We start from the raw sequence: 27,024 nt of genomic DNA, 5'->3' as shown, positions 1-27,024 counted from the left end.
AACTTTTAAACTCATCTGCTGCAAAATCACGTTTTTTGACATATCGGGTTTTGCCTTAGCACCACAGTGTTAAGGTTTAAAATCGCATCAGGAGGTAAGACTCTTAAATAACACCTATCCACAGCATCTTCCTGGGCAACATACATTAGTAGCAGCAGTCAAAATCAATTAAAAACATGTGGTGAAGAAATAATTGAACAAATAATATTTGACGAAACGACTGACGCATCCCACGTGGAACAGCTTTCTCTAAATTTGGGATACATACACAATAACAATATTCGTAAAGACTCAAATTCATTGACGCTTATGAGAACCTAAACATAATTAGTGAAAATCAAGAAAGGGGGAAAGAACAAGGCCTGGCAGGAGAAGCATTGGAAAAAATAGTATTAAACTTGTTGAAAGAACTGCACTTGGATCCGAAGAAATGTGTAGGAATCGGTACTATGGCAGGAATGGTGAGTTTTAAGGCACTTCTCAAAGTGTGTGAAAAGTGACTTTAAACTCACCATTGTAACCCTAATTTTTAAAAATTACCCCCCGTACTTCTGGTACTCCTCTCCAAAAAAAGTTTATGGCCCCTCCCGAAAATCGATCCTGGATCCGCCCTTGCCTGAAGGGCACTAAGGATTATGAGAAAGAAGAAGAAGCTTATTATTTTGACGTTATACTGACTGGGAATATTAGTTTCCTTCTTTCCTATTTCCGATACTTTCACAATTGTGTAGGTGGCGCTTAGATTAATTGATTAATTATATTTTATAAAATGTTAAAAAACCAAATTTCAGTATTTGAAACGTAAGTATATTTTTGGTAAAAATATATGCCACAACTTTGGCCAACTAATATTTTTTCATATTAATGTTTTTAATTTCAATGTTTTAAATTAATCACTTTGACATTTATGTTAAATTTCTAACCGAAGTTCACTGATTTGTCACTACTGGCTCTCACGAACTTTTAAGTATCCCCTCTACCTACGAGCTCACAGTGGATAACATATTTAAAAAATCACTTAAATCGGATGACAGGTTTAGGAAATTCGAGACATCAAAATGACCCATTTTTAACCCTGGATTGCTACACTTATTTTCTAAACTCAATCTGCTACACAGGGGTACAGTGGTAGCCCAGATAAAATCGACCTAAAAATATTTATATATGTATATTTAAGAACGTATGACAAAAACAATCGTTAACATTACATGTTAAGAGTCTATTTTGTATACAAAAATATTTTATTATTATCCACAAGTTAGGCATATTTTTTTATGCTGCAAACAAATGATTTTTTTGCATAGGGCACAGCTAACTCTGGATTTCCGATCTTCGCTTCTGGGACAAAATGTGCATCTGCCTGTGGTAGCAACCGGTCTTGTTGGTACTTCTACTGGATTAGGTATTTTTAGTACATTGCAAATAGTTTCGCGAAGTTCACGCCTCAAAGTGGAACATTCCAAACGAATTTCCATTTGAGGTTTCACTAAATCAAGTGCCAATTTTTAGGTAAGCTCTTCTGTTGACAAGAATTTCCTTTTCTGGCGCATTAAAACCACGTAAAAGGATCATCGAGTTATATCCCACAATGTTGAGCAGATTGTAAAAAATATTAAAGTCAAATAAAAAAAATAATGAGTTAAAAATTGAAAATACTTTTGAATTTATTAAAGAAAAACATACGCTGGGGTACAAATTTACCCCCCTTGGTTATCCGAAGGTTAACATGATGTACGAGATTATAATGATTATAATTTCAATAGTTTAGCAAAAAATTGAACTTACATGTCAGAACAAAAAAATATATTATTCTGCTACACTGGGGTACACGTATACCCCGAACCTCAAATATCTCAAGAACTAAAAATGCACAGTGCGTTATCAATATCACATCTAAACTGCCGTCACGAAAGATGAAACTACCGAGGTTCTCATGACCGCAGCCCCCACTCCTGCAGATTGGTGTAACTTTTAAACACGTTTGGGGTACAAGTGTACCCCAGGTAGCATTCCAGGGTTAAGGTGGTGCGTTAATTTCTTGAAGTAGTGTATATCCAAATAGTTTAATATTATGATATAAATAAGATCAACATTAAACATACTTATATAAAAAGGGAATGCTTTGTCAGTAACTAAAAACCGCAAATATTTTTAAATATATTTACCCTGGCAACGTCACTCTCTAAAACATCTTCAGATCGCAGTCTTGAATACTCATCGGAGATAATTTCCGAAGCTTCTTCTGTCAGAATAGGTTTTAAAATCCTCACGAAATTAATATATTTTCTCATAAAATCAACACTTAAAATCTTATCCGTTCTTCTACGACTTTCGCCATGCAATAAGGCATTATATTCTTCATACACTGGAGTTTCTTTACGATCTTCTTCATCGGGATTCATGGTACTTAACATTTCGACATTTGAACCCATGGGAAGGACTTCTCCATCTTGTTCCAATGGATTTCTAAAGAAAAAAAGCATTATTATGATTTGTTTGGCCTGAGGTTCAAGACTTAAGAATTAGTTAATGGTAAATGAATCGGTCTTTTGAGAAACATGACATGTCCACAAAGGCAAAGTTGTGGAAAAGTACAAAAAATATCCCAGAGCTGCCGGGTTTCTCTTGATTCAGAAAAATTCCTTAACTCTCTAGGCTCATTTAGAGTTAAATAAGGCCGAGTTTCTCATGAAACATGTAACTCTACAGGGTGTTTCTAAATAAGTATGACAAACTTTAAGGGGTAATTCTACATGAAAAAATAATGTGTTTGCTTAATAAACATATTATGTCTCAAATGCTTCGTTTCGGAGATACGGGGTGTTAAAATTTTTCTTTCAAACTGCCAATTTTTTTATTGCTCTAAGACCGGTTGAGCTATGAAAATGAAATTTGGTGGGTTTTAAGAGGTTTCTGACATTCAAATAAGAATTTTGTATTCATCATTGGCGCATACAGGTAATGGTCTGAATTTTTTTAAAGAAAAAAATAGTATGCCACTGAAATATTTCAAATTAAAAATTATTTTTGAATTTCTCCTTTAATTTATGATAAAAAAAAACCTCTCTTGTCTTATTTTCATATGATGCACCGTTTTTATGTAAAAAATAAACATATTAACGCGTATTTTTCATTTCTTTAATACATTATCAAGAACTATCTAATACAATAATACCAAAGTAGAACAATAATAGAAAATTACACTAATAAGATTTAAACTAGGCTCAAAGCTACAACAAATGTTCAAAATGACCTCTTTCAGATGTGACGGAAGAATTTTATATTCATCATTGGCGCGCGTATGGGTAAAGGTCTGCATTTTTTAAAGAAAATAATAGTACGCCACTGAGATATTCGAATTAAAAATCATTTTTGAATTCCTCTTTCAATTTACGACAAAAAATTTTTCTTGTCTTTTTTTCATGAGGCGCCGTTTTTATGCAAAAAAATAAAACATATTAACGTTTACAACTACCTCGAATATTTTGTAAGCGTTAAGATGCATTATTTTTTTGTATAAAAACGGCGCCTCATATGAAAAAAAAAGACAAAGATTTTATGTCGTAAATTGAACGGGGATTCAAAAATGATTTTTAATTTGAAATATCTCAGTGGCGTACTATTTTCATTAAAAAAATTCAGACCATTACCCGTACGCGCGACAATGATGAATATAAAATTCTTCTGTCACATCTGAAAGACGTCATTTTGAACATTCGTTGTAGCTTTGAGCCTAGTTTAAATCTTATTAGTGTTATTTTCTATTATTGTTCTAGTTATAATGAGAATGAAATGAAAAATACGTGATAAGATGATAATTTTTTTGCATAAAAACGGTGTATCATATGAAAAAAAAGGCAAGAGAGGTTTTTTATCATAAATTAACCGTGGAATTTAAAAATAATTTTTAATTTGGAATATCTCAGTGGCGTCCTATTTTTTTTCTTTAAGAAAATTCAGACCATTACCCGTATGCGCGCCAATGATGAATACAAAATTCTTATTTGTATGTCAAAAAATGCGCAATAACTACCTGTTAAAACCTACCAAATTTCATTTTCATAGCTCAACCGGTATAGAGAGTAATAAATAAATTGACAGCTTGCAAAAAAAATTCAACATCCTGTATCTCCGAAACGAAGCAGTTGCGGACATATGTTTATAGAATAAACTATCATTATTTTTTTATGTAGAATTGCCCTTTAAAGTTTCTCATACTTATTTCGAAACACCTTGTATATCTGAGGTTAGTAAAAATGCAAAAAACGAAAATTGATTTTTTTTGGACATGTCGGGTTTCTTAACACGTTGGCGGACAGTGCGTCAAATGTATAAGCAAGTGTTGTGACACTATATGCATATTGCAAAGTAGAATGGGGAAATTGCTGACTTTCTTTTAACGCTTATTGTGTCATTTTTTGACACCGATTTTTTATCACAACTCGTTATTTTAAAAATGTCATCTATAGACGTTGTGTCGAATTGCATCATTGGAAATTGGACGTCTATAGACGTTCTGTCCGTCAACGTGGTAAACACCTGATTCAATTACACTATTATTAGTGTAGTTTCTAAAAAAATTACCTGTATCTGTGCATTCTGACAACATGGTCTGAAATTTTTAAATCTTGATCTTCGTTTACAGTATCCAACATCACAAACAAACAATCAAAACGAGAAAGCAGCGAATCTTGAAGGCCAATGTTTTCCATGGGTGTTTTATATTGATCATACTAATACAAAAAAAACATATATTAAAGCTCTCAAAAATATCAACTAACTTTAAAATTACTGACATAGTATATTTCAGAGTTCTTGATGTGCATGTAACTATGTAACACATAAATAACGTACTTTCACATTATAAAAGTGTAAAATATCATTATACAAAGTGTCCCTTAATTAAATGAACATTAGATGAACTTAGGTAACAAAACGTTTAAATTTTAAATGCAAAATGTTACTCGTTCTCTTTCTACAGTGATTTTCATAAAATTTTTGGGATATATTGAAACCTATTAAAGGTAGTTGCTAATCTTAATGAGCCAAGTACTCAAAGCATTCTTAGAAGTATTTCATAAGCAGATGTTTTACAACAAATATGAAGCGAGAACAGGACACTCAGTTTGGTTTCAAAAACAGTTTATTGGTGTAGAAATGCGATGACCAGAGGAGAAATGTCAGACAGCTTGTATATTAGTGCACCCTATGTAACCTACATCTGAATCTTATGTTTGTGCATCACAGTGTTGCCATATATTTTTTTTGCTTATTTTGTGCGTCACAGTGTTGCCATATTTTTTTTGCTTATTTCTATCATAATTTCAATTAATGTTATACCTATAAGAATAATAGAATAATTTTATAAGAACGTTTAAATTGAACCCAATTTGGAAAAAATGTGAAAACTTTGAATTATCCACTTCCGTCTGTCCGTCCGTTTGTCTGTCTGTCCGTAAACACAACTCCTCCGCCATTATACCAGGACCAGGTAGAATGACAAATGAGGTGTCGAATGAAAGTTTATAATCCAAGCATGGTACTAAAGGTGAGAAATTTGACCTAGGCCCTAGGCTGTCCGTCCTACCGCGAATATAATTCCTCCGTCATTATACCAGGTAGAATGACAAATAAGGTGTCAAATGGAAGCTTATAATCCAAGGATAGTACTAAAGGTGAGAAATTTGACCTATGCTGTCTGTCCGTCCGACCGCGAATATAACTCGTCCGTCATTATACCAGGTAGAACGACAAATGAGATGTCAAATTTCTCGCTTTTAGTACCATCCTTGGATTATAAGCTTTAATTTGACACCTCATTTGTCATTCTACCTGGTATAATGACGGAGGAGGTGAGTTTACAGACAGACAGACAGACGGACGGACAGACGGACGGACAGACGGACGGACGGACAAACGGACGTGGATAATTCAACGTTTTCACATTTTTTCAAAGTTGGTGAAAACAACAACATAAATAACTTTACTTAATTGGTGTTTCAAAACTATTTTTTGAATGCAACTTTATGTAATGTGATAGTATGAAAAAATAGAGGATATGGCAAAGGTGTTACATGACAAGCTCGGATGCAATGACAAAATACGCACATAAGTATTAGGGTGCACTAATATACAAGGTGTCCGAAATGTCTTTAGTTGCTTTATCGATTATCAAAAAGCGTTTGACAATGTAAGACATGTTATGTTGATACAAGTGTTAAGGGAGATTGGTCTTTATAGAAAAGATATGAGGAGGATCCAACAGCTGTACTGAAATCAAAAGGCAGAATTAAGGATCTCCAATGGTATATATGTTACCGGCCAAACCGATTTCAGGATAAACTAGTTTGACCTAGGCCAAACTAGTTTGTCCTAAACGCGTTAGGAAAAACTAGTTTGGTCTAGTCCAAATTAGTTTGTCCTGAACGCGATAGGATAAACTAGTTTAGCTTAGACCACACTAGTTTATCCTGATATTAATATGGACACTGCAGGATAAACTAGTACGGCCTAGTATAAACATTATAGTATACATACAAAGCATAAATAAATAGATATTTAAACTGAATAAAATACTCTGTAACACAATCATGCTTTAAAAAATAATCAGTATTTTTTTTATAAAAGCAATAGTTATTATACCCCAATTATAAAAATTATTTATTTTTCTATCGAGTGTTTTGCTTTAGAATTGCAAAGTATCATTGTCTTCTTGCACTTGCATCTTTTTGTTGCAGATGAATTTAATAATTTTTTTTCAGATCAGAATTCGACATTTTTCACCAAACTTTTTGAGAGGGAGCAGATATAAACTAAGGCTCTGAAATATCTTAAAGGTTGCAGCTACGCCAGATTCAGTGGAATCAGAAGAAGATTGTGTCAAATGCACTTGTAACAAAAACTGTTCCACAGACAGATCCAAGTGCAAGAAGGCAATGATACTCTACGATTCTAAGTGTCACCAAAGCATTCCATGGGAAAATAAATCATAATTTTTATAATTGAGGTATGTATAATAATTGTTGCTGTTATAAAAAAAAACATTGATTATTTTTTATAATATGATTGTTTGTATTACTAATTGTCCATTAACATAACATAACATAACAACGAATCATTATTGTTTTAATAAAAATGATTATTTTCCAATTACAGAGTATTTTATTCAGTTTATCTATATTATAATGTTTATAGTAGGCCATACTAATTTATCCTGTATTAAATTCAGGATAAACTAGTTTGTTCTAGGCTAAACTAATTTATCCTATCGCGTTTAGGACAAACTAGTTTGGCTCAGATTTCAGGATAAACTAGTTGGCATAAACCAAACTAGTTTATCCTGAATTCGGGTTTGGCCGGTAACATATGCAGTGAGCACGTAAAGGTTGGAATAAATTCATTTTCTCGAGAATGGACGATTTTGGAAAAAATCCCGAAACAGGTCAATTTTTATTTTTAAAACTAGTTTACCCTGAAATCGGGTTTGGCCGGTAACATATACAGTGAGCACGTAAAGGTTGGAATAAATTTATTTTCTCGAGAATGGACGATTTTGGAAAAAAATCCCGAAACAGGTCAATTTTTATTTTTATATTGCGACTTTTTGACATATGTATCATACTAGTGACGTCACCCATCTGGGCGTGATGACGTCATCTATAACTTTTTTAAATAAGAATAGGGGTCGTGTGCTAGCTTATTTGAAAGGTAATTCAATTCTCTATTCAGTGATATAAACATTAACATAATTATTTATACAGGGTGCCCAAAAAAAATTTAATTAAATTTATTGACATAAAAAGAAGAATGTGTGTAATTTATTTAACTCAAAATACATTTTACTGCTACCAGAAAACAGGAAATAATGTTTATTTGACAAATAAATATCGTTTTTTACTTAAATTCAATATTAAATCAGCGACCCCCTTCCTCTTGACAGTTTGAACATTTAATTTAAGCGAAAAGCAATGATTATTTTTCAAATAAACATTTTTTCTGTTTTCTGAGGGCAGTAAAATGTATTTTGGACTAAATAAATTACATGCATTCTTCTTTTTATATCAATAAATTTAATTAAAACAAATTCTTTTGGACACCCTGTTTAAATAATTATGTAAATGTTTATATTATTGAATAGATAATCAAATTACCTTTCAAATGAGCTATCACACGACCCCTATTCCCATTAAAAAAAATCATCGATGGCGTCATCACGCCCAGATGGGTGACGTCATTAGTATGATATATATGCCAAAAAGTCGTAATTTAAAAATAAAAATTGACCTGTTTTGGGATTTTTTCAAAATAATCCATTCTCGATAAAATGAATTTATTCCAACCTTTACGTGCTCACTGTATACAGAACAAGTAGAAATAAGTAAGGGCGTGAGACAGGGCTGTATCTTTAGTATCATCTAAATATATAATGTAAGAAGTATCAAAAAATGTAACCAAAAAAGTTTTTAAAAAAATTAGCTGACAAAAACCTGATACAAAAATTACCAAATACTTAACACTAAATCAAACTTAAAAAGTTTCCTCAAACAATTAACTAACAATTATTAATATGACATTAAAGTTCGTATTACAAAACTATTCTGATGAAGATGACTAATTCTATATTACTATTATAGTACATAATAAAATGTAACTTTAATAAAATGTAATACATACTTTTCCATATACAGGATTAGCAGCAGCCAATACTGAACATCTAGCATTCAAGCTGGCATGTATTCCTGCTTTGGCAATTGTGACTCTACCTTGTTCCATAACTTCGTGAATGGCAGTTCTATCAACATCACTCATTTTATCGAATTCATCAATACAAACAACTCCTCTATCTGCAAGAACCATAGCACCCGCTTCTAGACGTCTTTCACCAGTTTCCTGATCTGTTGTAACTGCTGCTGTCAAACCCACTCCAGAAGATCCTCTACCTAGAAAAATTATAAAATTTTACCAATAAAACATGTTCATTTTGTTAAAGTACATAATTTGTTTTTTAGATGTTTTATTTTATACTGTGGTTTCTGCAGTATGTAGTTTGATTGATATTTAAAGTGACGCAAAATACTGTAATTTGTTGAACAAAATTAATTAAACTGTCGACTAAATTAAATTTTTTTTGTTTTTTGCTTAAAGGTACGTTTTTACTGGAGCTTTCGTTACAATCATAGTTGAGCGATCATCACAGACCGATGATCGTTAAGCGCTGATCGCAACCGGTGTGTTTTTACTGAAGCTATGATTATAGTCTTCAATCCCTAACCCCGAACAATCATCCAGCAGTGTATTGGTGAAAAAGACGCAACCTGCCGGAGACAAAGTATCTGGGCGATTGGAGCAGGTTCATAGGGCTGAAAAACTTGTATGTCAGTTCCATATAAGATCCGATATAAGAACGACCTTCACCGATCTGTTTAATGGATAAAAATTATTTGATAAATAATTAGGGTTTAAAAACATAAGTAAAAAATATCATTTTTGAAATAACCAAGTACCTACCTAAATTCAAGTCAAAGCTTATTCTACCAGTTCTTGATACGTATTTTGGGCTTATTTCATTTTTAAAACATTGTTTTTTAGTTGTTAATGCATTGATCGCCTGCCTTCCCATAAGAAACCTTCATTAACCCTCCGGTGTCCACACTGCGGTACTCCGTGCGGCATTTTAAAGTTTTGATAAGTTTTGCCAATATTCTTTCGTACACACCACTATCTATTTAGATATGTGCGAATAACTATCTTTAATGCGGCTATTGCATTTTATGAAGTGTTTTATCAGTTTGATATTAGCGTTGAAGGAGTTGATCAATAAGCTTTTTTTGCAAAAATCAAAGTGAGAAAAAAATTCAGTGCAATGTGTGTTTGTAAGACTAATTCAATTATTTTGTATTTAGGTATTTTACTTTTGAGATGTTTGTGAAATTTGTTTTGTAGTAAACATTTTCAGATTACATTGTAAGACTGACTACTCGTTTTTTTTTATTTTGCGCCTGAGTTATTAAATTATGTTAAAGCCATACAATAAAATGTTAAAAATGACGCTTTTTTTTTGTTATTCTAACAAATGTTTGATATTTTTAACATCTAATACCGTTTTTTTATATGTGCGGCGTTAGGTACCGCAGTGTGTCCACTCATGTAACTTTATGAGACTTTATGAGGTACCAGAGGGTTAACAATTAAAAAATATATTTTAGAATAAAACATGGGAAAAATTATTATCAGGACCTAATAGAAGAAGGTTTGAACTTGAATTTAGGTATTTGATGATTACAAAAATATTTTTTACTTGTGTTTTTGAGCCTTGAGAATCGTCATTTTTGTTTCAAATGATACAAAGAAGTAATTCTTTTACCATTAATATTAATATTATTATTAAAATAAAACAATTGTTGTTCTGAAACTATTTTCTTGTGGCATTTTTATAATCAACTATTTTCAATGGGAAATAAGCCACAATTTTACCAAAAAAAATGTTGTATTTTGACGACACCTGACTTGGGCGTCGAAAACATTATAAAATCATTTTTTTGGTAAAATTGTGGCTTATTTCCCATTGAAAATAGTTGATTAAGAAAACAACTATTGTTAAAATACCTGCTAGCAGAAGAAATAATGGACGAAGAAATGTTAAAAGTGTCAATTATGATCGTTCAGTTATGAATGTAACAGAGCTCTAGTAAAAATGTACTTTAAAAAACTCTCATACCCACCAGAAACTTAAATAATTCAATTTTAGAAACACAAAATTAAAATGTTGTTTTATGAAATGGATAAACATTTAGTGAATATGGTATATTTACCTGTAGTTGGTATAGCTCTAGGAGCGGTGTGTAAAACATAACGTAACAACTGAGATTTAGCAACACTAGGGTCTCCAATAAGCAGCACATTGATATCACCTCTTAATCTCGTACCATTTGGCAGTACCTTTTCGACTCCACCAAGCAAAAGACATAATACAGCCTTTTTAATGTACTCATGTCCATGTATAGAAGGGGCCAATGATTTTGATAGTAAATTGAAGATGTTTTTATTAGTTTTGGCAAGTTTTTTGCAATGTGCAACATCTTCCCTTGTTATTGAATGTGTTGCATCTTTGCTTATTTGGGAAATGTTGTTTGCTATTACAAGGGTCCTAAAAATGAAATAAATGGTTACATATATTTAAATGAGTGAAAAATAATTTCGACCACATATTATCAAGTAATCTGTTAACCGAGGTACCCTAGTACCAAGCGGCGCCGCTACGAGAACACTCCAATGATGCGTCGCAGATTACTTATATGAAACGTGGTCATTTTGTACTCTAAAACCGAGTAAGGTATGACAAAAAGAAAATAATTGTTTCGTTACGTTTCGTCTTTTCGTTTCCTTAGTATTATCGTTGATTGAAATATTACAATACATCAATCAACGGTATTGTTGGGTTATTACTGTACCGATTTATTTATTTGTGAACTATTACGCGAATTGACTTTTAATTATTATTAAATAAATAAAAGACTTACTTGAAATTTTTTAATTTATAACAGTTACAATTTAACACTTAATTTTACAACAATATATCTAATTTATTTTACACTTACATACTAACTTATTTAATTCGTTTGCAAATATTTATTTATCTACTTTAAAAATACATTTCAAACCCGTTCACAAAAACGTAACAATATAATATCGCGTCGAAATTAGTAACTGACTGGTCTGCGGACGAATTTCGGTTCTTTATATATACTTCGGCAGCGCTCGCCTCGAACGCCCTGGTAAGGTCTGGCCTTTTCTCGTAACGCCGAGAAGCTTCGGAAAGAAATAGGCCGGGTTGTGAGCAGCATCATAAATAATGTCACATTGCCCCCTCCTTAAAAGATGGTTCCTCCTGGAACCTTGGCGGGACTCGAACTGGATGCCGGTATCTGCAACTGGACCCTCTTCTACAACTCCCAGTTGTATAAAAGTGGCAAGGGACGGTCTTCGCTCCGCACCAGTAACTATGCGGATTGCAACAGACTAAAACCTGGACATCGGTGTCTTTAAAGATTTCTTCCACCATATTGCGGACAACTCTCCAGTCTAGTTGGCGGTATTCTAACTTTGGCATGGCTAACTTTTGCACGTCGGACTCCAACACGTGCTCTCTCAATTGAATTAAGGCATCCCATACATCTTGGTAGGTAGGTTGGTCATGGACAGTGTCTTTTGTTACCAGATAGAATAGGTAACGTGATGCATCTTGGAGTTCCAATGCTTTGCCAGGAGCTGGCAGTTGGCATTGAAGTTCTGCAACTCGATCAAACTTCCTTCGAAAGGCAGATGCCAACCCTCGTGCGTCTTTGATACTGGCCGGGATGGTATGGGCCAGTGAATAGTCATCGGGAAGTGCGAGTAGATCTCGCTTTTCTTCATTGGTAACACCATGTCTCGCTTTACCGGTACCTCCATAGGCCCCCATGAACTCCTCAAACGTGAGGTCAGGCATCTCTCGAACTTGGTTTACTTCCACTTCTTCATCTACGTCGTGGTCTCCCTCGTACGGCGCCAACCGGTTATGGTGGACTATCATCGGCTTTCCCCTAGGAATCTTGCTTATTCGGTAGATAACGTCATTAATTTTCTTGACAATGAGGTACGGACCTTCCCAGAACTGCTGCAACTTGGGAGAACAACCTGTTCGCTTCTTTGGATTATAAAGCCAGACTTTGTCGTTCTCCTTGAAACATCCCTTCTCGGCTTGGGTATCGTATCGTTTCTTCATTCGGTCGCTAGCGATCTGAAGATTAGAACGGACCAACTCATGTATATCGTCCATTCTTCTTCGTAATTCATTCACGTAATCCTCACCAGCAACATCTTCTCCAGGTCGACATCCAAACTCTAGATCACAGGGTAGACGCATCTCACGTCCAAATAGGACTTTTGCTGGTGTTTGGCCAGTTGATTCATTAACAGCAGATCTATAGGCCATTGCGAAGAACGGAAGGTACTGGTCCCAGTCTCGTTGATGATTGGACACCATCTTTGTCAAATACTTGCCGACTGTCCTATTCATACGCTCCACCATTCCATCCGATTGTGGGTGATAGGCCGTAGTTCTGTCTTCTTTATGCCTAGTCTATCACAAATTCCCTGAAATAGATCGCTCTCGAAGTTCCTTCCTTGGTCACTATGGATCTCCAGAGGCACTCCGAATCGGCTGATGCAGTCTTTGATTAACACATCTGCAATAGTGGCGGCCTTCTGGTCTGGAATTGCGTAGATCTCAACCCATTTCGTGAAGTAATCCATTACCATCAACATGTATTTGCATCCATTGTCACTTTCTGGAAATGGCCCGGCAATATCCAAAGCTATTCTTTCAAACGGACTTCCAACATTGTACTGTCTCATAGGAGCCTTTCTTTTCCGGTAGGGTCCGTTACTTGTAGCACAGGTAGTACATTTCTTACACCAGTCCTTCACATCGTCGGAACTATTCATCCAATAAAATCGTTCCCGAATTCTCTGAAGGGTTTTCTTTACACCAAAATGCCCTCCTGATGGACTGTCGTGTAGCTGACGAAGTACTTCGGCTACTCTGCTCTTTGGAATCACCAACTGTGTTCTCCTCGCTGAACCATCATCATTTTCCATTACTCGTTTAAGCAAGCTGTCTTCCAAGATAAATGAGTCCCACTGGGCCCAATACGTCTTAACTACTGAGCCTAGGCTTGATATTTCTTGCCAAGATGGTCGACGATTTTCTTCTTTCCATTTTCGAATCTTCTGTAAAACTGGATCTTTTTCTTGTTCTTCCTTGATCTTGGTAGGCGTCCACTCGTCGTTGACCACTGTTGTTCTTAGTACATACTGCTGCTTCCTTTGACTCCGTTTTGTTGCAATGGGAACACTCTGCTGGGCACGGTCTTCTAGATAGAGAATCAGCGTTCCTGTGGCTAATTCCGGCCCGATGCTCGATCTTGAAATCATATTCTTGAAGTCGTTCAATCCATCTGGCTATCTGACCCTCTGGATTCTTAAACTGCATTAACCATTTAAGGGCGGCATGGTCGGTTCGGATTAGAAACTTCCTTCCATAGAGGTATTGATAGAAGTGTTCCACCGATTTTACTACTGCTAGAAGTTCTCTTCTCGTGACGCAGTAATTTCGTTCAGGTTTTGAAAGCACTTTACTAAAATATCCCAAAACTCGTTCCTGTCCTCCTTGAATCTGAGACAGCACTCCTCCAATTCCCACATTACTTGCACCATTTGTTGGGTTATTACTGTACTGATTTATTTATTTGTGAACTATTACGCGAATTGACTTTTAAAATTATTATTAAATAAATAAAAGACTTACTTGAAATTGTTTAATTTATAACACTTACAATTTAACACTTAATTTTACAACAATATATCTAATTTATTTTACACTTACATACTAACTTATTTAATTCGTTTGCAAATATTTATTTATCTACTTTAAAAATACATTTCAAACCCGTTCACAAAAACGTAACAATATAATATCGCGTCGAAATTAGTAACTGACTGGCCTGCGGACGAATTTCGGTTCTTTATATATACTTCGGCAACGCTCGCCTCGAACGCCCTGGTAAGGTCTGGCATTTTCTCGTAACGCCGAGAAGCTTCGGAAAGAAATAGGCCGGGTTGTGAGCAGCATCATAAATAATGTCACAGTATTATAAATTATTCTTCTTCAAATTCCACCCCTGTGATGTAAATGTAAATATGTCTAGTGCCATGCGATAAATAAATAAAAATCCCTGGGTTGGAGGTCAGCAATCGCAAATCATCATAGCTATTCAGACTTTAGAGATAGCTGCTCAGAAAATTTTATTGACGTACATTGGTACCATTCTCTTAGGTTGTGCAGCCATGACATCCTACGGCTCCCTATGCTTCTTTTTCCTTAGATCTCTCCCTGCATGATCAGTTGGAGCAAGCTGTATCTCTCTCCACGTGTAATATGTCTTAGATATTCCAATTTTCTTGTTTTGATTAAATATAGGAATACTTAGTGTTGAAAAATTCTCGAGAATGAAAAATCGGAGAATATTCCCGAGACTATTCTCGATATGTTCTGAGAATGAACCCTATGACGAGCTTAGCGGTATTGTTAAAGATAAAATAGGGTATTAAGAATCATGAAATTATATGAGACGAAACGACAGTGTTCTTTATATGTATATTAAAAAAATACAAAAATAAGAGAAAACACAAATTTTATTTGATAAAAAAATGAAATTTTCTTCTTAACAGTAAATAATGGATGTGGTGATCTAATCTCAATTAGCCTCAGATTCAGAATCTGCCTCTATCATTAGCTCATCCTGGTCATCTACATTCTGCATTTCAATGTACTGATGAGAAGTTGTGGGATTTTGATTTTCACGAGACGCCACCTCAGTCATGGCTTGGTCTATGTCTAACAATTTTAAATTGTGAGCAATAGAAGTTTCCTTACCAGCCTGTTCAGCAGTAAGCCGGTTTCTTTTAGAGGAGTGGATAAAACCATAAGTACTGAAACTTCCTTTAGTTGCTGCACTGGATGAAGGCATATTTAATAATAGGTTTGTTCTAGCATCCGTTTCAAACGGTTTGAAACCATCAGCGAATAGTGGACCAGGGCGAGTAGAGGCGATAGCACTGGTGACTGTATTATGTTCTCTCACTGACCAACTGTTTGCTGACGGTTTCTGACTAGTTTGACTGTTTGCTAGAACAAACCTATTATATCAACTGCTATTTTGGTTAATTTTGTTCCGAAACATGTACCTGTTCATCATATGATTTAATTGGGTCTAGTTTTTCAATTGATTTTACAATGTATGTTTTCCAAAAAAATCCTCCTTAGATCAATAAAGTGCCAAATCTGCCATTATTTCAGCTGAGTCATCACCATATTTTAAAGTTGCTAAAATTATCTATAAACTCAGTTATCTCAACTTGTTCCTCTCTGCTTAAATGAACACCATTCTAAATATTTGCACGTTAATACAGTTAATATAGCACCAAAACAATAAATACTGACACTGTAAACACCCTAGCTACTGATTCATGGGATTCCCCAGCCCGGGCTATTTCGATTTTTGGGGATTTTATCTAAAATCGCGTGGTTCCCCGGCCGGCCAAAGCGAAAAGGCATTTCATGAGCGAAGCGGCAAGTAGGTGTTTGACCTTCAAGAACAATAATGTTTGGGATACAAAACATATACTAGGGACTAGGTGAATTGGCAAAAACAATATACATAGGTACATCTTTTTTAAATTATAATAATTTGACCCATATCTAGTTTTTATTTTTATTTCGGTTTTTGTAAATATAGAAAATTCTCGCTGAGAATTTTCTAGCCAAGAATATTCTCTTGAGAATATTCTCTTCTTACATCACTAGGAATACTAGACCTGAGTCTGCTATTAATATTCAAAGTAATGTGGGAGACAATTTTGTACTACCAAAATTAGTGTTAAATGTCATAAAAAAATTTGTTTTATTAAAATTTGATAGTTATACTGAACTCCCTCAGCTGAGATTCATATTGACACATTCGGAATAGGAAACATACAACACAAAAATTCCTACGTCACAGTATTAACTGCTCAAATGAACTTAATCTTTCATTAAAAAAAGAAGAATTATTGGAAATAGAGGGAGTGTATACTAAACTCATAAAATTGTATGGAATTTATTTCTTCAAAATATTTTTTATTTTGTACAATAAATAATTTTCTCATTTGTTATCAATAGGTACATTATAATGGTGTAAATAAAATTATTGTTTGAAGTAAGGTTTATGTTATTTATGTCTGTTTACTATTAATAATATTGGTTATGAGCAGGTATGTTTGGTTGTGTAGTAATTTCCAGTCACGTCTAGCAACATAACTTTCCAAAAAATAAATTACCAACATCACTAGACAGTTGTGTGTCAGATAAGCGAATTGACTTTATACAAGATTTTTCTTTTGTAATGATATTTATTTTCATATTGTTCAGTCAATGGTTTTAAATTGATTAAATATAATAAATTGATTGTTAATTTTTCAATACACCAAAAGTACATTTAATTCATTTCAGCAATAAGCTGACAATTTTTTCAAAAAATATGATAAAACTTACTTGAATATACAATTAGAAAAGTTTTGCTGTTTATTAGGCAAGCACCTAAATGTACCAACAACCTGTATTCTATCTCCTGGTTTACAAGCATCCACTAAGTCATTATCACAGACAATATCTACAGATCTTGGCAGCTGACCAGCAGGAGCCTTCTCGGGCATTTCTTGAATGGAAATAGTTTGATGGTCTTTGTAAGATGACAGCCCATACTCGGTTTCTAGGGGATTGCCATCATCATCCTACATAATAAATTAGTAAATGTAAATAAAAGTGTAAAATAAAGCAAAAATTTCTTTGTTATATATAACACATAAATACACGATAGTTTGTAAAAACCTGAGGATAAATTTGGGGGCCTTAGGGCTAGCATGTATGTATGCAAGATGTGTCACATCCACATCCCACATCCCTTCAAAATAATTATTGTTGACAGAATTGACTAACTGCCAATATAACATGTGATCCAAAATTATTGTCACCATAGGTGGCTCTGGACGACAGAGATAGCTAGCTATACAGTGCATGTCTATTATTAATTCAGATATACTTTCCAGTTTACGTCAACTTTGACAGATACCTTGTCAGTGTACGTACGTCAACTTAAAAAACACTATAATTGAACATAAAAAGTAGAAGAGGAAGCAAAATTTTAACTTTATAAGAATTAGAAGGTCTTGAGATTGGGTATCTTTTCAATGTGTTTTCAATCTGTATTCTTTGCTTGGAAAAGTGATCATAACAACACTGAATATAGCCACAGTTGGCCGTGACGTCACACTCCGGCAGTCTTTCAGATTAAAACAAGACATATCTACTAAATTTTTTGCACGGATAGCTTTGATCCCAATAATTGTGGATAGCTCGTTATTTAGGTGTATGGTAACTTTAAATCATAATTGAATTAGTGAGAAGAGCAAGCGGACATGTCCATAAATAGTCATTTTTGACATTTTGACAGAAATCCATTATAAGTATGAAGATGCACCGTTTTGTAGAGAAACTGGACATATCTTCGTACTAACAATACATATGTATGTATATCTATCTTATGAATAATATTCTTAAGATATAAAAATCAAATTAGAGATTTGGGAATCACTTTTAACGAAAGCATTAATTTCAATGATCATATTTCACAGATTACATTGAAAGGTCTTAAACTTGGATTTACATTAAGAAAATGTAGTGAGTTCCCAATTGATGTAACGAAAGTTGAGTATTATTCTCTTGTACGCTCTCAACTAGAATATGGCACGCTAGTCTGCTCTCCCATGTATGACCAGTATACAATTCCCTTGAGAAAGTTCAGAATAAGTTTTTTAAAATGGGAATTCCAGTTGCAAATATAGACAAGAAACTAATTTTAGATAGATTAAATCTAACAACACTTTATAACAGACGAATTCAGTTTGATTCTGTATTTATTTATAAATTATTAAATAATTTAATTCAATGTCCAGAACTGTTAACTAAAATAAGCTTCAATATTCCACAGCATAGACTAAGATATTTTGAACTTTTTCATATAAACTTTCATGCTACTAATTATGCCTGCAATAATCCATTTGATAGGGCCTTAAGATTTTTAAATAGTCACTGTGATATAGATCCTTTTAATTTAAGTTTAAATCAATTTAAAACCATGATTTATAGTAAACTCTAGAATTATCTCTAAGTAATGTATTTTAGAGTGTAGTTATAAGATAAATTAGATTAAAAATATAATGTTTATTATAATGCTGTAATGGGGTGACTCCATCTATTTAATAAATTAAAATATACACACATATGTACCTACCATAAAAAGAACAGAACAAATAAATCTTTCATTATCCCTCTCAGCATATAGAGTTTCTGTCAAGTATTTTACGGTGATGCTATTTTGATAAAACCTCAAAAATGCAATTTGAGTAATAGAAAATCATAGCACGGATAATCCGCAGCCCAGATAATTTGTGGTTCTACTGTATAGTCTACTGTATAGTCTATTTTTAAACCAAGGGGAGTAATTCAAATTTCCCACGCCGTAAAGCTTGTTTGTAATTAGTCCAACCTCGGGCAAGTTTACTCCACTGTTATCAAATTTTGACACTAAGTAATAACATTTATAAAATTTTGACACTATTGGCATTTCATAGGTTAATTGAAGAGTACAGGGGAAAAACAAGGAATGTCACATTTTATTCGCAAAATTAAATTCCAACAGAGGGCGCTCAAAATTTCAAAGATGGACGACAACGCTAGGAAAACAATTCATTTTGTCATTTGAATTCACAGTTCTAAAACGTTAAATTAAAATCATTTACAAGAGTGTTTTGCCAAAGTAACCACTAAGTTTTGCAACTAAGACATCTTATAAGTTAAAGACGACTCAAAATTATGGTTAATCTGTATGTATTCATTAAAATTTGATGCTAACTACTGATTTGTTTTTACCTTTTTTTTCATAAAAAAATCTGGCCCCCGATAATCACACAGCGTTCTAAAAATTATTAATCTATCTTAGGATTTCTAATTTTGTTTTTAATTTAATTAATAGGTACACTACAGTTTATTTTACACCGACAGATAACAATTTTTAATTAAATAAAAACTGGAAACTAAGTAGGTGAATTTATTTTATAATAATTGTGTTCTGGAAATTACGAAGTGGTCGGGATATTTTTCATAACAATGTACATTCTATATACTACATTTTATTCATTTATTTAATTTTGCAGTCGCTTAAACATTAAAAAATACTACGTTTAATACAAACGTTAAATTAACAAAATGTGTGATTTGGCATTGGTTAATTTAGGTCATTATGTAGAGTATAATAGGAATGAATACTGAGGAACACTGCAATAGTTTTTTTAAGTCGAAATTATTGTTAATTACAACATAAACTGACCGCAAATATGTACACAAGTTAATGGCAGTCAATGTTTTCCTTGAGTTGATGCTTTTCAATTTCGCCACCAGGCGTCGCCCACTTTGCGGTTCCTCGCCAATACATATTGAGATAAACACCAATAAAGGTTTAATTCTTATGATACCTAAAAACTACACACACCGGCAAAATTAGCCGAACACGTTAAAAATGGGACATGTTTGATGTCTCGTATTTCATAAATCAGTAGTCCGATTTGAGTGATTCTTTTGGTATGTTATAGCCTTATTATTTAAGAATATCGTTGCAATAATATTGTTGCTAGACAGGTAAATACCATTTTATACCGGGTGTACCAATCATACTGTGTTTTTTTCTTAAAGTTTGGAACACCCTGTGGAATATTCTAGCATATGTAAAATATTAGAATTAATACTCGATTGTAGACTTAGGCTTGCTTAATATTTTCCTTTTTGATTCATTTACTTATGTGATATAATAAAAAAGTTATGTGCGTTAACAACTATCCATGTTTTTCATCAATAAATCCTCATAGTAGGGGAGGAAAGTATACTAAATTTGCAGTTACTCAAGCGTTATGGGGATCTTTTGGATTGTGAAGAGTATGTGCTAAAGTCATAAAAAGGTTAAGTTAAGTTTTCCATAAAGTGGGGGACTTTTCATTTTTTAATTTAATTTTCCATTTGAAACAATCATTTTTCTCCGATTGTAGCGCTATCTATCCATAATTCGAAAAAATATGTCGAATAAAAGTTGCTTATTTTTACGTAAAGAATCCAAATCTGCAATAAAAATTGGGAGCTCCTATTTAAGATTTTAAATTAAATCCCCCACCCTACCTCCGTGGGGGCTCGCGACACCCCACGGAGAGGGGTAGGGGGTAAATTAAAAATTATAAATACGAACCCTGCGATATTTTGCGAAATGAACATCAGATCGTAAAACTGCAAAATACACCTATTCAATATTTTTCAAAAATCTACCGAATGGCACCAAACACGACCCCCCACCGAGGTGGGGTGGGGGGTTACATTAAAATATTAAATAGGAGCCCCCAATTTTTATTGGAGATTTGGAACCTTGACTTAAAAATGAGCAACTTTTATTCGCAACATTTTTTCCTATTGTGGATAAATAGCGCAATAATCGGAAAAAACGATTGGCGGAAATGGAAAATTAAATTGAAAAATGGTGAGTCCCACACTTTATGGAAAACTTAACTTAACCTTTTTTTGGTTGTAGCACCCACTCTTCACAATCCACTCCAGGTCACAAGAACGCTCGAGTAATTGCAAATTTAGCATACTTTTCTCCCCTACTATGAGGATTTATTGATAAAAAACATGGCTAGTTGTTAAAGCACATAACTTCTTTATTTTCCAACATAGCAAATAAATCAAAAAAGAAAATGTTAAGAAAGCATAATTCTACAATCGAGTTTTAATTTTAATATTTTATATATGCTGGAATATTCCACAGGGTGTTCCGAACTTTAAGAAAAAAACACAGTATGCTTGTTACACCCGGTATAAAATGACATTTACCTCTCTAGCAACAATATTATTACACCGATATTCTTAAATAATAAGGCTATAAGATACTGAAAGAATCACTCAAATTGGACCACTGGTTTATGAAATACGAGACATCAAACATGTCCCATTTTTAACGTGTTCGGCTAATTTTGCCGGTGTGTGTACTTAGGAGATTCTTAGCAGAATTCTAGCAATTCTTATTGTATATTCTTAATATAACATGAATCTATAGTATAAGAGCTGTGAGACATTTTTGAGTAGGTATTTTAGGCAACCTGAAAATTTTTCAGGTGACTTTTCTATGATAGCCTAATACAAAAATGCCGGTCTGGCTGGAGGGTAGCGGTTATTTTCCCCAAAAATCCCCCCCAAAGTTAAAAAAAAGGGCAAAAATTGATATTACAAAAAATACCATTGACGTGACTTTAAAGTAAATTTAAATATTCAGATATAAAGAAAATAAACAGACCAGGCGATTTGAGGGCGATTTTAACTCTGCAAGATACTTACATGGGCGTCCCAGGATTATTTTCAGGGGATGCATCTGAACTTCACAAGATTTCATCTGAATCTGTACATACTATTAACGAGTATAAAATATACAACTATACATGCATAGCTATGTACACTCCTTCCGGGCAGGGAGGTGCAATTGTTATTTTGACAGGGTATTTTTTAATATTAAAAATAAATATTCTAAAAAAGACAGGTTTTTTTTGGTGAAATTTTCCAACTGCCATGTGATCAAACAAATTACGGGTGCATATAAATGAAAAGCGCTATAGGTAAGCACCAGTATGAGAAAGAGCGTATACCGATAGCTGTTTGCGTCCTCTGTTCTAACTGAGCGAGTCCGTTCGCTCGAGAAAAATCACGTGACCTAGCGATAACCATGTTGTTGTAACTTTTTCTTAATTAAAGGAAAATAATACGTACTATACAATACAGTGATGAGCAAGCTAATAACCGGCAAAATAGCTCAAAAGGTTGAAAACATAACACATTGCGAAACAAAAAGAGTTTCATCTCTTTTTGTTTCGAGATGTATTATGTTTTCCATCTTTTGAGCTGTTTTGCCGGTTATTAGCGCGCTCATCACTGTAGATTTTGCAAATATGATAGAAAAAAAAACAAATGTATTATTATAAATATATAGGTAGAAAAGTATTAAACTATAGACTAAATTAATTCTGTGTCTTGTACTTCTTCTTCAAACTCCTCATCTGAGCTTAAATATTCATTCTCTTTTTCTTTGTTAGACTCCCCTCAAGACTCAGATTCGTCTTCTACCTAATCTGTAAATAGTTATAATATGTATTTAGAGTTAATTAAAAGATTATTAGTGATTAATTAATTGAGTTGCTACGTATTCTTTCTTTTAAAACCAATACTTAATACTTTTCCTTATATAACCAATCACATCAGGTTTTTTATTTCTTAGTATATGACCAAAGTAGCTCATTTTTTTCCTTCATAGTGTTGAGTATTTCTTGTCTAATTTTCATCTTTCTTAATGTTTCCGCGTTTGTTACGTGTTGTGTACATTATTTTTTTACATTATTCGATAACACCACATCTCAACAATGGCAAGTCTTTCTTCAGATGCGCCCGTGGTTGTGCAGGCTTCGACTCCGTACAAAATGACAGAGAATACGTAGCAAATCAATTAATTAATCAGTAATTAATTTTTAATAAATTCTAAATGCATATTACAACTATCTACAGTTCATGTAGAAGAAGAATCTGAGTCTCGAGGGGAGTCTGACGAAGAAGAAAAGAATGAATATTTAAGCTCAGATGAGGAGTTTGAAGAAGAAGTACAAGATTCGGACACAGAATTTATTTAGTTTATAGTTTTATAATTTTCTACCTATATATTTATAATATACTACATTCGCTCTCGCGAGATTTTTTTTGACACTGACGTTAGTAATTTCTTTTTTGAAAAATTCAGTTGTCAGAAGTGACTGGAAATTACTACAAAACCAACGCACCTGCTCATATCCAATATTATTAATAGTAAACAGACATAAAAATAACATAAACCTTACGCCAATCAATATTTATTTATTTAAACCATTATAATGTATTGATAGCAAAATGAGAAAATTATTTATTTGTACAAAATAAAAATATTTTGTAGAAATAAACTTCACAAAATTTTATGAGATTAGTAGACACTCCCACTATATCTAATAATTCTTCTTTTTTTAATGAAAGATTAAGTTGATTTGAGTTGATTTTAGCAGTTAATAGTGTGAGGTAGGAATTTTTGTGTTGTACGTTTCCTATTCCGAATGTCTCAAAAAAAAATCTCGCGAGAGCGAATGTAGTATAATAAATTTGTCATTTCCTATCATATTTGCAAAATCTATTGTATAGTACGTATTATTTTCCTTTAATTAAGGAAAAGTTACTTAAAAAACTATAATATATAACAATTACTCTAACGTTTCGAGGCACAACAACATGGGTATCACCAGGTCACGTGATTTTTCTCGAGCGAACGGACTCACTTCGCTAGAACAGAGGACGCAAACAGCTATCGGTATACGCTCTTTCTCACACTGCTGCTTACCTATAGCGCTTTTCATTTATATGAACCCGTAATTTGTTTGATCACATGGCAGTTGGAAAATTTCACCAAAAAGCTGCCTTTTTTAGAATATTTATTTTTAATATTAAAAAATACCCTGTCAAAATAACAATTGTACCTCCCTGTCCAGAAGGAATATACATAGCTATGCATGTATAGTTGTATATTTTATACTTGTTAATAGTATGTACAGATTCAGATAAAATCTTCTGAAGTTAATATGCATCCCCTGAAAATAATCCTGGGACGCCCATGCAAGTATCTTGCAGAGCTAAAATCGCCCTCAAATCGCCTGGCTTGTTTATTTTCCTAATATTTGAATATTTAAATTTACTTTAAAGTCACGTCAATGATATTTTTTGTAATAACAATTTTTACCCTTTTTTTTAACTTTGGGGGGGATTTTTGGGGAAAATAACCGCTACCCTCCAGCCAGACCGGCATTTTTGTATTAGGCTATTATGGAAGAGTCACCTGAAAAATTTTCAGCTTGCCTAAAATACCTACTCAAAAATGTCTCACAGCTCTTGGACCACTATAATAACTTATTAATTTAATAATGCACCAAAAAACTGCTAACATTCTTTATTTTTGTCCAGTGGCGTGCGAAAAATTCTGGTCCTTCGCCTGGATACAAATTCTTTTATATAGACTGATAATAGACTATAGACTGAAAATTTATATAGACTGATCTTTCTGTTTATTATCCTGAATCGATAGCCTAGTCTATAGTACTCAGTATTTGCTACCACATGGCGAGAAAAACCAAAATTAATGAAAAAGTGACATTCCTTGTACTCTTCAATTGTTATATCAGCAATCTATATATATAAAAGAAAGTCGAGTTATGTTAGTTACACTGATAATAACTCGAGAACGGCTCATCAGATTGTTATGAAATTTTACAAGTGTATTCTACCGGACTGGGAATAGGCATAACTCTGAATTCATGCCCGTACGTCATAAAGGGGCTTGCCCCCCCTGATATATTTTTTAAATTTTTTGACAAACCGTTTTTTCTTAATTTTGTATGATGTAGAAGCAAAAGATACATACAATCCTAAATTTTCACTTTTTTATCTTCAACCGTTATTTTTTAATAGCCATTTAAATATTTTACATCTATATATATAAAAGAAAGTCGAGTTATGTTAGTTACACTGATAATAACTCGAGAACGGCTCATCAGATTGTTATGAAATTTTACACGTGTATTCTACCGGACTGGGAATAGGCATAACTCTGAATTCATGCCCGTACGTCATAAGGGGGCTTGCCCCCCTGATATATTTTTTTAATTTTTTGACAAACCGTTTTTTCTTAATTTTGTATGATGTAGAAGCAAAAGATACATACAATCCTAAATTTTCACTTTTTTATCTTCAACCGTTATTTTTTAATAGCCATTTAAATATTTTACATCTATATATATAAAAGAAAGTCGAGTTATGTTAGTTACACTGATAATAACTCGAGAACGGCTCATCAGATTGTTATGAAATTTTACACGTGTATTCTACCGGACTGGGAATAGGCATAACTCTGAATTCATGCCCGTACGTCATAAAGGGGCTTGCCCCCCTGATATATTTTTTTAATTTTTTGACAAACCGTTTTTTCTTAATTTTGTATGATGTAGAAGCAAAAGATACATACAATCCTAAATTTTCACTTTTTTATCTTCAACCGTTATTTTTTAATAGCCATTTAAATATTTTACATCTATATATATAAAAGAACAGTATGCTTGGAACCTTCATAGTGTAAACACACACATTGAAGACGAGTTCATTCATTACAAAGCAATTAGTGAGCAGGTTGTTAACTAGTTGATTTATACAAAAAAAAAATAGTTAAGAATCATGGCTTCCGAGAGCAGCGAAACAGAAGAAGAGGAAGAAATGGAAATGGATGATACCGGACAGTGGACAAAAGTGAAAAGGAAAAGAAAAAAACATTTGGATAATCCAGCAAAAAAAAAGAATCACACAACCACAACTATCTCAACAGCAAGTGCAAGATATAATAATTGGACCACAATCTTCTGAAAACATAACACAACAAACTCAGCAAAACTCACAAAAAGATATCAACACTCCAAGTCATCAAAAAAAGGTAACTTACAACAACACACAAAACTATTCACTTCAAATGAAAACCATCAGTAATAAAAACTATAAACAAATTTTTTTTTAACAACTCATCAAGAATTATCAAGGTTACAGTTAACTAATTATTGGAGTGTTGGAGATCCAAACTCTTCGGATGTTATAATAAAAACTAGAAGTGGTTTTATTTTAAAAAGTAATCAGGATAATAAACACATTAAAACAAAGCTGAAATCATTAGTCCAGTCAGGTATGGTCAAAGAATACAAAGAAACAAATTCTAACCAAAATCCATCAACACCACATAAATCACAAAACACAACTTTCGCCTGTGTTATATCATCAGTAGAATTGGATATTGAGGATACACATATAAAAGACCACCTTACCAATATCGGAATAACACACAGATACTGCAAAAGAATTACATCAAGAAAAACCGGAAAACTGACACCTCTGATTAGAATAATTACGGGAGATTACTCATCATTTCAAAAACTATTAAGCGAGGGAGTGTTCTTTAAGAACTACCACTATCCTGTTTATCCCAGTCAACCACCAGAACCTTCTCCTATCCCATGTTCTAAATGCTTACTATATACCCACACTACAGAGAACTGCACCACATCAATAAGCTGTAGGAAATGCCAAGGAAAACATTCAACACAAATGTGCACCTCTCCTCTTCCAGAAAAGTGTTTGTCGTGCAACGCCGAAGACCACCAAGCATGGTCACCTAAATGTCCTAACAGACCAACTAA

At 33.3% G+C, this 27,024-nt stretch overlaps 2 protein-coding genes across 3 annotated transcripts in view; one reads left to right on the top strand and one right to left on the bottom strand.

Moving 5' to 3' along the window:
- The window catches only part of LOC126885206 (RNA-binding protein 7), a 95,712-nt gene extending 86,591 nt beyond the window's left edge, over positions 1–9,121 (top strand). For both annotated transcript variants that reach the window (XM_050651656.1, XM_050651655.1), the window contains one exon: positions 8,688–9,121. In XM_050651656.1, coding sequence (XP_050507613.1) covers positions 8,688–8,709 — 22 coding nt within the window. In that variant the 3' untranslated portion in view covers positions 8,710–9,121. The remainder of the gene's footprint in view (positions 1–8,687) is intronic.
- The window catches only part of LOC126885205 (DNA replication licensing factor Mcm3), a 77,569-nt gene that overhangs the window by 36,143 nt on the left and 14,402 nt on the right, over positions 1–27,024 (bottom strand). The window contains exons 5-9 of the mRNA XM_050651653.1: positions 17,132–17,370; positions 10,812–11,146; positions 8,674–8,939; positions 4,585–4,733; positions 2,166–2,466 (exon numbers count right to left, since the gene is read on the bottom strand). Of these exons, the coding sequence (XP_050507610.1) occupies positions 2,166–2,466; positions 4,585–4,733; positions 8,674–8,939; positions 10,812–11,146; positions 17,132–17,370 (1,290 nt within the window). The remainder of the gene's footprint in view (positions 1–2,165; positions 2,467–4,584; positions 4,734–8,673; positions 8,940–10,811; positions 11,147–17,131; positions 17,371–27,024) is intronic.

The sequence above is a fragment of the Diabrotica virgifera genome, chromosome 5 (assembly GCF_917563875.1).
Source record: "Diabrotica virgifera virgifera chromosome 5, PGI_DIABVI_V3a".
Classification (NCBI taxonomy): Eukaryota; Metazoa; Arthropoda; class Insecta; order Coleoptera; family Chrysomelidae; genus Diabrotica; species Diabrotica virgifera.
The sequence above is the reverse complement of the archived record's forward strand: the minus strand, read 5'-3'. Positions and strand labels throughout refer to the sequence as shown.